General features: G+C 41.6%; 1 protein-coding gene across 1 annotated transcript in view; it reads left to right on the top strand.

Annotated features, from left to right (window-relative positions):
- Positions 1-7,328, top strand: part of ZNF224 (zinc finger protein 224) — a 39,805-nt gene extending 32,477 nt beyond the window's left edge. The window contains exon 5 of the mRNA XM_011963075.1: positions 5,232-7,328. Coding sequence (XP_011818465.1) covers positions 5,232-7,117 — 1,886 coding nt within the window. The 3' untranslated portion in view covers positions 7,118-7,328. The remainder of the gene's footprint in view (positions 1-5,231) is intronic.
- The last annotated feature ends 4,304 nt before the right edge of the window (positions 7,329-11,632 follow it).

Raw genomic sequence — 11,632 nt, 5'->3', positions numbered from 1 at the left:
GGCTGGTTGCCCTGCTCCCACTTTTCCCACCCTGACATCTGTTTTCCACATGGCAACCAATCTGTTCCTTAGGAAATGTAAGTCAGATTTCCATTCCTCGGTTCAAAAGCCTCTCTGGCTGCTTATGTTTACTTAAGTTACAAGTGTTTTAAGTGCCTTTCAGAGACCATGTGATATGCTGTTCATCCCCCACCACCTCTCTGACTGCATCTCCTGTCCTCTCCCTTTTGCCTTGTCTTTCCAGCCACACTGTCCTCCATACCGTTTCTCCAACCTGCCAAAGACACTGTATTGCCTGTTGTAGTAACCAATGACCACACATTCACTCGACTAAGCAACAAAAATTTATTATCTTTCTGTTCTTTAGGCCTGAAGTCTGATACATCTCACTGGATAATTATCAAGGTGTCTGTAGGTGTTTGTTTCTTTCTGGATGCTCTTGGGGAGAAGCCTTTATTTTGGTTTACCGGTCTCTAGGCACTCCTTGTCTCTTGTTTCCCTTCCTCCATCTTCAAAGGCAGCTACTTTGCATTTCTGGTCCTTGTTCCATAGTCATGCTCACTCTGCCACTCTTCTTATGCCTCCATCTCCTGCCTTTCAGGTTCCCTGTGATTGTGTTGGTTACCCCTGGATGATCCACAATGACCTCACTTTCTAGTTAGGTGATTAGTGACCTTAATTGCATCTGCAATCCCAGTCCCCCTTGCTGTGTAATATAACATGTTTGTAGGTCTTGGGTACTGGATGTGGACATCTTTTATGAATCATTGTTCTGTCTACTACTGAAGCTTCTGCCTCGAGAGCCCTTACTTGCTCTTCTCTCTGATCAGAATACTCTTTCACCTCAAAACTTTCTGGCTTCTCCTTTAAGTATATTCAAGTCTCTGTTCAGTTTTAGAGAGGCCATTTCCAGCTACTGTATTTAAAATACTGTTCTAGGCCAGGCACTGTAGTTCACGGCCATAATCCCACTACTTTCAGAGATCAAGGCAAGTGGATCACTGAGGTCAGGAATTCGAGACCAGCCTGGCCAACATGATGAAATCCCATCTCTACTAAAAATACAGAATTAGCCAGGTGTGGTAGCGTGCGCCTGTAGTCTCAGCTACTCGGGAGGCTGAGGCAGGAGAATCACTTGAACCCAGGAAGCGGAGGTTGCAGCGAGCCGAGATGGCGCCACCGCACTCCAGCCTTGGTGACAAAGTGAGACTCTGTCTCAAAAAAACAAACAAAACACTGTTCTATTTTTTTCTTCTTGTGCTGTCTTGCACTGTGTTTTATGTATTTCTGTTTACCTGTCACCTTTACCCCCAGGAATGTGATATCTAAGAGGAGGAATTTTAGCTGTTTTGCTTATGGCTATCTATTCACAGGCTAGAAGGTATTGTTCTGGTACATGGCAGGTATCTAATTATTTGTTATCCTGATAAATAAATTAATGGATGAGGGGAACTTCAGTGTCTCCAGGAATCACGGAGATGGACAATTAATAAGTAATACACAAACTAGAGTGAATGAGAGCTATTGCAGAACATGTTTCTGTCTTTTGATGGCTGCCTATCTAATTAGAACTTTCTTAGGATTCCTTGTTGGGATACTATTTTTAGGTACATGCAGTTCACCCACATCCCATGGAAACTTCTAAGTGTTTTTTTAATGACCACACTGAGTAATATGCCTTCTCTCTGACTTGTCTTGGAGCTTTTTTTTGATTTTTATTTTTAAAAATTTTTTCTGTAAGTTATTGGAGTATAGGTGGTATTTGGTTACATAAGTTCTTTAGTGATTTGTGAGAATTTGGTGCACTCATCACCTGAGCAGTATATACTACACCATATTTGTAGTCTTTTATCTCTTGCCCTCCTCCCATTCTTTCCCACAAGTCCCCAAAGTCCATTGTCTCATTTTTTTTTTATTTTTTATTTTTGAGATGGAGTCTCACTCTGTCACCCAGGCTAGAGTGCAGTGGCGCGATCTCGGCTCACTACAAGCTCCACCTCCCGGTTTCACGCCATTCTCCTGCCTTAGCCTCCTGAGTAGCTGGGACTACAGGCGCCCGCCACCCTGCCCGGCTAATTTTTTTGTATTTTTTTAGTAGATACAGGGTTTCACCGTGGTAGCCAGGATGGTCTCGATCTCCTGACCTCGTGATCTGCCTGCCTCAGCCTCCGAAAGTGCTGGGATGACAGGCGTGTGCGCCCGGCCAGCCTTTTACCATTATATAATGCCCGTCTTTGTCTCTTTTAACTGCTGTTGCTTTAAAGTTTGTTTTGTCTGATACAAGAATAGTTACCCCTGCTCATTTTTTGGTGTCCATTTGCATGAAATGCCTTTTCCACCCTTTTACTTTAAGTTTATATGACTCCTTATGTGTTAGGTAAGTCACCTGAAGGTAGCAGATGGTTGGCTGATGAGCTCATATCCATTCTGCAGTTCTGTATCTTTTAAGTGGAGCATTTAGGCCATTTACATTCAATGTTAGTATTGAGATAGGAGGTGCCATTGCATTCATCTTGCTATTTGTTGCCTGTGTACTTTGGTTTTTAAATTTTTTTGTTTTTGCTTTCTAATATGTTTTTGTTTTATAGGTCCTGTATGATTTATGCTTTAAAGAGGTTCCATTTTGATGTGTTTCCAGGATTTGTTTAAAGACTTAGAGCTCTTTTTAGCAGTTCTTGTAGTGGTGGCTTGGTAGTGGGAAATTCTCTCAGCATTTGTCTGAAAAAGACTGTATCTTCCCTTCATATATGATGCTTAGTTTTGGTGGATACAAAATTCTTGGCTGATAATTGTTTTGTTGGAGGAGGCTGAAGATAGGGCCCCAATCCCTTCTGGCTTGTAGGGTTTCTATTGAGGAATCTGCTGTTAATCTGATAGGTTTTCCTTTATAGGTTACCTGGTGCTTCTGTCTCACAGCTCTTAAGATTTTTTCCTTCATCTTAACTTTGGATAACCTGATGACAATGTGCCTAGGCAATGATCTTTTTGCAATGAATTTCCCAAGCATTGTTTGTGCTTCTTGTATTTGGATGTCTAGGCATCACAGCTGGGGAAGTTTTCCTCTATTATTTCCCCAAATATGTTTTCCAAGCTTTTAGAATTCTCTTCTTCCTCAGGAACACTGATTATTCTTAGGTTTAGTAATTTAACATAATCCCATACTTCTTTGAGGCTTTGTTCATATTTTCTTATTCTTTTTTCTTTGTCTTTGTTGGATTGGGTTAATTCGAAGAACTTGTCTTGAAGCTCTGAATTTCTTTCTTCTACTTATTCAATTCTATAGCTGAGACTTTCCAGACCATTTTGCATTTCTATAAGTGTGTCCAGTGTTTCCTGAATTTTGTATTGGTTTTTTTTTAAGCTATCTATTTCCTTGAATATTTCTCCCTTCACTTATTGTATCGCGTTTTGGATTTCCTTGCCCTGGGCTTTGCCTTTCTCTGGTGCCTCCTTGATTAGCTTAGTAACTAACCTCCTGAATTCCTTTTCAGGTAAATGAGGGATTTCTTCTTTTTTTGGATCCATTGCTGGTGAACTAGTGTGATTTTTTGGTGGATGCTAAAGTGCCTTGTTTTGTCATATTACTAGAGTTGGTTTTCTCATTTGGGTAGGCTCTGTCAGAGGGAAGGTCTAGGGCTGAAGACTGTTGTTCAGGTTCTTTTGTCCCACAGGGTGTTCCCTTGATGTAGTACTCTCCCCCTTTTCCTATGGATGTGGCCTCCTGTGAGCCAAACTGTAGTGATTGTTGTCTCTATTCTGGGTCTAGCTACTCAGCAAGTCTACCCAGCTCTGGGCTGGTACTGGGGGCTGTCTTCACAGAGTCCTGTGATATGAACTGTCTGTGGGTCTCTCAACCATAGATATCAGTGCCTGTTCCGGTGGAGGTGGCTGGGGTGTGCAATGGACTCTGTGAGGTTTCTTAGCTTTGGTGGTTTCATGCTTTATTTTTGTGCTGGTTGGTCTCCTGCCAGGAGATAGCACTTCCCTTCATATATGATGCTTTAGTTTTGCAGAGCTCACACCTGCAAATTCATCAGAGAATCCACACTGGAGAGAAACCATTCAAATGTGAGCAGTGTGGGAAAGGCTTTAGTCCTAGATCAGGACTTTATGTTCATCGTAAATTACAGTTAGGAGTGAAACCTCGTATTTGTTTGCCTTCAGGCAAACAAAGATACTCTCCTCAGGCATGACATTTTAGGACCGAGAGATTGCCTGTCAGATGCTGAGGACATCACCCAGGCCTCTTTGTGACTTAGGATAATTTCTTTACTTCATAAGGATATGCAATACAAACTAAAATATACAAAGTTTTGATGATGTTGTGGCTTCTCCTTAAAGTTCACATTTGATTCATACTTCACTGTTTACATAATTTATTAGTTACATAATTTACCATGTAAGGTTTTATTTCTACCGAGTATTTCTTTTTTTTTTTTTTTTTTTTGAGACGGAGTCTGGCTCTGTCACCCGGGCTGGAGTGCAGTGGCCGGATCTCAGCTCACTGCAAGCTCCGCCTCTCGGGTTTACGGCATTCTCCTGCCTCAGCCTCCCGAGTAGCTGGGACTATAGGCACCCGCCACCTCGCCCGGCTAGTTCTTTGTACTTTTTAGTAGAGACGGGGTTTCACCGTGTTAGCCAGGATGGTCTCGATCTCCTGACCTCGTGATCCGCCCATCTCAGCCTCCCAAAGTGCTGGGATTACAGGCTTGAGCCACCGCGCCCGGCTCTACCAAGTATTTCACATCTGACACTTGGTGTGGTTCTGAATTGGTCTCATGCAAACGAGAGTCCATAGTGTACTTGAAAAACACATTGGCTGGGCACAGTGGCTCAAGCCTGTAATCCCAGCACTTTGGGAGGCCAAGATGGGAGTATCACTTGTGGCCAGGAGTTCAAGACCAGCCTTGGCAATGTAGCAAGACCTCGTCTCTTCAAAAAAATGTAAAAATTAGCTAGTCATGGTAGTATGTGCCTGTAGTCCTAGCTACTCAGGAGGCGGACGTGGGAGATCACTTGAGCCCAGGAGGTTAAGGCTGCAGTGAGCCATGATCGTGTCCCTGCACTCCAGCCTGGGTGACAGAAGGAGACACTCTCTTAAAAAAAGGAAAATACAATCTGAACATTCCCTGTATTTAATAAAATTTCAGGCTATGTCCTAAGTATGAAATCTTGATAACATTGAATAAAAGCTTTACTTGCCCACGTCTCTTAATTCTGTGTCATTATAGGAGGCAAGATCCAAACTGAGATGGAGACTATTCCAGAAGCAGTAACACATGAAGGGTTGTTCAGGCATCAAAACTGGGAACAAATTTCAAGTGACTTAACCAGGTTTCAAGACTCCATGGTAAACAGCTTTCAGTTCTCCAAAGAAGATGATATGCCCTGCCAGGTTGATGCAGGCCTATCTATAATTCACATAAGACAGAAATCTTCTGAGGGTAGGAATTGTAAAAAATCCTTTAGTGATGTCTCCATCCTTGATCTTCATCAACAATTACAGTCAAGAGATAAGTCTCATACATGTGATGAATGTGGAAAGAGTTTCTGTTATAGCTCAGCTCTTCGTATTCATCGGAGAGTTCACATGGGGGAGAAACTCTATAATTGTGATGTGTGTGGTAAGGAATTCAATCAGAGCTCACATCTGCAAATTCATCAGAGAATCCACACTGGAGAGAAACCATTCAAATGTGAGCAGTGTGGGAAAGGCTTTAGTCGTAGATCAGGACTTTATGTTCATCGTAAATTACACACAGGAGTGAAACCTCATGTTTGTGAAAAATGTGGGAAGGCCTTCATTCATGATTCCCAGCTTCAGGAACATCAAAGAATCCATACTGGGGAGAAGCCATTCACATGTGATATATGTTGTAAGAGCTTCCGTAGTAGAGCAAATCTTAATAGGCATTCCATGGTTCACATGCAAGAGAAACCATTCAGATGTGATATATGTGGTAAGAGCTTTGGTCTGAAATCAGCACTTAACAGTCATCGCATGGTCCACACGGGAGAGAAACGGTACAAATGTGAGGAGTGTGGAAAATGCTTCATTTATAGGCAAGATCTTTATAAGCATCAGATAGACCACACAGGGGAGAAGCCATATAATTGTAAAGAATGTGGAAAGAGCTTCAGATGGGCCTCAGGTCTTTCAAGACATGTGCGAGTCCACAGTGGAGAGACACCATTCAAATGCGAAGAATGTGGGAAGGGATTTTATACAAATTCACAACGTTATTCTCACCAGAGAGCCCACAGTGGAGAAAAGCCATATAGATGTGAGGAGTGTGGGAAGGGCTACAAAAGGAGGTTGGATCTTGACTTTCACCAGAGGGTCCACAGAGGAGAGAAACCCTATAATTGTAAAGAATGTGGGAAGAGCTTTGGCTGGGCCTCATGTCTTTTGAATCATCAGAGAATCCACAGTGGAGAAAAACCATTTAAATGTGAAGAATGTGGGAAAAGATTTACTCAGAATTCACAACTTTATACCCATCGTAGAGTCCACAGTGGAGAAAAACCATTCAAATGTGAAGAGTGTGGGAAAAGATTTACTCAGAATTCACAACTTTATTCTCATCGCAGAGTCCACACTGGAGTAAAGCCATACAAATGTGAAGAGTGTGGGAAGGGCTTCAACAGTAAGTTTAATCTTGACATGCACCAGAGGGTCCACACCGGAGAGAGACCTTATAATTGTAAAGAATGTGGGAAGAGCTTTAGCCGGGCATCAAGTATTTTGAATCATAAGAGACTCCATGGTGATGAAAAGCCATTCAAATGTGAAGAATGTGGGAAGAGATTTACTGACAAATCACAGTTTCATTCCCATCAGAGGGTTCACACTGGGGAAAAGCCATACAAATGTGAGGAGTGTGGAAAGGGCTTCAGATGGGCCTCAACTCATCGAACCCATCAGAGACTCCACAATAGAGAAAAAGTACTTCAATGTGAGGACTGTGGGAAAAGCATTGTACACAGTTCATGCCTTAAAGACCAACAAAGAGACCACAGTGGAGAGAAAACATCTAAATGTGAGGACTGTGGGAAGCGTTACAAGAGGCGCTTGAATCTTGATATGCTTTTGTCATTATTTTTAAATGACACATAATTATTGTACTCGTTTATGGGGCACGTGTGATAGTTGATACAAGTATATGATGTGTAATGATCAAATCAGTATAATTAACGTATCTATCACCTCAAACATTTATCATTTCTTTGTGTTGGGAACCTTTAAAATTAACTCTTTTAGCTATTTGAAAATAATACGTTGTTAATTACAGTCACCCTGTAGTGGTGTAAAACACTAGAAGTTATTCCTCCTACCTGCCTGTATTTCTATATTCATTAACCAACCTTTGGCTACCTTTGGCCCTGCCTCCTCACCTCTAAGAACTACTATTCTACTCTCTACTTCTATGAAATTAACTTTTTGAGCTTCCACATATGTGTGAGAACATGTAGTATTTATTTTTCTGTGCCTGGTATGTATCACTTAGTATAAGGCCCTGTAAGCCTCATTCACTTTGCTGTGAGTGATAGAATTTTGTTGTTTTTCATGGCTACATAGTACTCCGATGTGTATATTTGCCACATTTTCTTTTTCCTTCCTTTTTTTTTTTTTTTGAGATGGAGTCTCGCTCTGTCGCCCAGGCTGGAGTGCAGTGGCCGGATCTCAGCTCACTGCAAGCTCCGCCTCCCGGGTTTATGCCATTCTCCTGCCTCAGTCTCCCAAGTAGCTGGGACTACAGGCGCCCACCACCTCGCCCAGCTAGTTTTTTGTATTTTTTAGTAGAGACGGGGTTTCACCGTGTTAGCCAGGATGGTCTCAATCTCCTGACCTCATGATCCGCCCGTCTCAGCCTCCCAAAGTGCTGGGATTACAGGCTTGAGCCACCGCCCCCGGCCACATTTTCTTTATTCATTTATCCAGTGGACACTTAGGTTGATTACATATCTTGGCCTATTTCTTGGCTATCGTGAATGGTGCTGCAATAAACATGGGGGGTGGAGATAACACTTTAACATACTGCTTTCCTTTTCTTTAGGTATGTATCAAGTATATAATAATATGACATGACTCAAAATTAAGGAATAGGATTGTGGAAACTGGTTTTCAAAACAAAATGTTCTCTAGTTTGAATACAGAGAAAAATTGGTGAGTGTCTTCAGCTGTCCTCATACATAATGCATGTGAGCTTGCTTTAAGCATAAGTGAAGGAGTGGAAAAATCCTGGAGATAGAAATAAAGGGGTATACATGTGGACGTAAAGAATCAACAAAGATTCTTTTAAGAAAAGGTGTGTATGGGTTGGGAACAATAGCATGACAGCATTGGGGCCTCTAACAGTCTGGAACCAGTTAGGACACAGAGCAGGATTGAGTGTCATTCTATTCATAGACACCGTGGTGATATTTTGAGTACATTAGGTTAAAAGGCTTTCTTCAGCAAAATGTCTACTAGAGATAGATTTGATTTTTATTCTTAATGTTCCAGACTGTATCTTTTCAGGATGCTAGGTACTTTATGAACATCCATGCTGTCTCAATTTGCATAGTGGGTTGGAGGTCCCTAAGACAATCTCTCCAGGTTCTATGATTTGCTAAGAGGACTCAGAATATAGTTGTACTCATGCCTATATTATGGTGACAGGATACAAATAATCAGTAAAGGGAAAAGGTTCTTGGATAATATCTGGAGGGAATCAGATATAAATTTGTAAAGATCCTTTGTGCGTGGAGTAACAGGTCGCAATTCCTCCAGTATTGTGATGGTACTTGTGAAATGTCTACAATGGAAGTTAATTATCAACCCGTAACTAAGGTTCTTATTGGGACTAATCATGTAGGTAGCATCCCTCTGGTACGTATCAAGATTCTAGACTCCAAGAAGGGGAGCACGTGTTCAGAATAACTTGAACCATGCCTACCAGTTATGGAATGGTGGCAACCCTCTCAAACTCCATGTATCCTAACACCAGCTAAAGGCCAGTCTTGTCAGCAGTCCTGTCTAGGATTTGCAGTCTCAGGCCTGTTATATTAACTTTTTGTGCACATAGTATTAGAAAACTATTGGCTGCAGTCTTCTTTTTGTTTTGTGTGTTTTGGTTTTTAACTGTCACCAGATACCAGAATAGCTCATCTCCAAGGTAACAGAATACTCAGCAGGTTACACAGAAAATACTTGCCTATTACAATTATTAAAAGTTTGGTAGGGTCCGTATCTGCTCTCTGGTGTGTCCTGCATCATCAATTTGGTTACAACATGGTGTTAACATGTGGGACTCATTGTGTGTCTGGTTAATATTTCTGTTTCTCCCAACCACACTGAATATTAAATACCTAGTTCTATATCTAGTACCCTAAGCTTATGTGGGGCTAATGTTCTTTGCCATTTTTCACCACAGATTTGATTTCCTTTTTCTTTTGTGGACACTGGTGAGTTCCCTAGTATAACTTTGACTTGGGTGTATTTTCACAATTGGTGGGGATTATTACAGATTATCATCCTTCCTCTGTATTTGAAAAAGGAGGGAGGCTTCAAGTCAGGTTAGTTGACCTTCCTTTGTTGGTCTTATTATCCATAATATAAAAAATAAATTGATGAGGCTGGGCACGGTGGCTCATGCCTGTAATTCCAGCACTTAGGGAGGCTGAGGCGGAGTTTTAGACCAGCCTAGTCAACACAGTGAAACCTCATCTCTACTAAAAATACAAAAAATTAGCCAGGTGTGGTGGTGTGTGCCTGTAATCCTAGCTACTCAGGAGGCTGAGGCAGGAGAATCACTTGAGCCTAGGAGGCAGAGGTTGCATTGAGCCAAAATCGTGCCACTGCACTCCTGCCTGGGTGATAGAGTGAGTCTCCATCTCAAAAATAATAATAATAATAATAAGTTTATGAGAAATCTATTAAATTGTTACATAATCTATATAGGTAGAAGGTTTCTATTTCAAGTGAACCAAAGTGTAACTTGAATCCTCTAATGCAGACTCACAGCCCAAAAATAAATTCCAAGACATGTCCAGTTTACAAATCCACAATTCCTTTGATGGGGTGGGAGGGCAGTTCTGGATAAGGATGGAACCTGCTAGATTGCAAAAGTTTACAGCACTAATTTTTTCCCCAGAGATCTCCATAAGGACCTATGGTCATGAACTTCTGTGACTATGTACTCAAAAAGAGAAATAATCACACATTTTGGCAGCGACTGAATTATTGTTTTCAAGTAGGATAAATCCAAAGAGACCCACACTGAGACACATTATAATCAAAAGACAAAGGAACACTTGAAAGCAGCAGCATGAAAGTGACTTGTCATGTACAAGAGATCCTCAATAATATCAGTGGCTCTGGCCAGGGAGAGGGGCTCATGCCTATAATCGCACTTTAGGAGGCTGAAGCAGGCGGATCGCATGAGGTCAGGAGTTTGAGACCAGACTAGCCAACACGGTGAAACCCTGTGTCTACTAAAAATACAAAAATAAGCCAGGCGTGGTGGTGCACACCTGTAGTGCCAGCCACTTGGGAGGCTGAGGCAGGAGAATTGCTTGAACCTGGGAGGCGGAGATTGCAGTGAACTGAGATCATGCCACTGCACTCCAGCCTGGGCGATGGAGACTCTGTCTCAAAAAAGGAAAAAAAAAAAAAATCATCAGTGGATTTCTCAGCAAATCTCCAAGGCCAGATGATGTATTAAAGTGCTGGGAAAAAAACCTGGTGTATTGAGGATTCTATATTCAGCAAAACTATACTTCCAAAATGAGGGATCAATTAATAACTTTTCAGAAAAACAAAAGCTGAGAGAATTAATTGCCAGTAGACAAGTTATTCAAGAATTGATAAAGGGGCCGGGTGCAGTCACGCCTGTAATCTCAGCACTTTGGGAGGCTGAGGCAGGCAGATCATTTGAGGCCAGGAGTTTGAGACCAGCATGGCCAACATGGTGAAACCCTGTCTTTACTAAAAATACAAAAAGTAGCCGGGCTTGCTAGTGGGCACCTGTAATCCCAGCTACACAGGAGGCTGAGGCAGGAGAATTGCTTGAACCTGGGAAGTGGAGGTTGCAGTGAGCCAAGATAGCGCCACTGCACTCCAGCCTGGAAAACTGATAAAGGGAATCAATCCTTCAAGTTGAAATGAAAGGATTTTAGACAATAACTTGAAATCATATGAAAATATAAAGATCTATACTAAAGCAATTACATGAAGTAATACAAACAACATTATGATAGTAATTTTAGTTTGTAATCCCAGTTTTTATTTTCTATACAAGGTAAAAGACAAATGCATAAAAATGACTACCAATCTATGTAAATAAGTACACAATATATAAAGATGTACTATGATATCAGTAACAGTGCGGGAAGGAAGAAGCTGTGAAGGAGTAGGGTTCTTATATGTGGTTGAAGTGAAGCTGGTATCAATGTAAAAGATTGTTATAACTTTAGGATGTTGCATATACTTATGGTAGCTATAAAGAATACCAATGAAACATGCACAAAGGAAAATAAGAAGTGATTCAAGGCAGGGCACGGTGGCTTATGCCCATAATACCAGCACCTTCAGAGGCTGAGGCAGGTGGATCATGAGGTCAAGAGATCAAGACCATCCTGGCCAACACGG

Source organism: Colobus angolensis, unplaced genomic scaffold (assembly GCF_000951035.1).
Source record: "Colobus angolensis palliatus isolate OR3802 unplaced genomic scaffold, Cang.pa_1.0 Scaffold60, whole genome shotgun sequence".
NCBI classification, from domain to species: Eukaryota; Metazoa; Chordata; class Mammalia; order Primates; family Cercopithecidae; genus Colobus; species Colobus angolensis.
The sequence above is the reverse complement of the archived record's forward strand: the minus strand, read 5'-3'. Positions and strand labels throughout refer to the sequence as shown.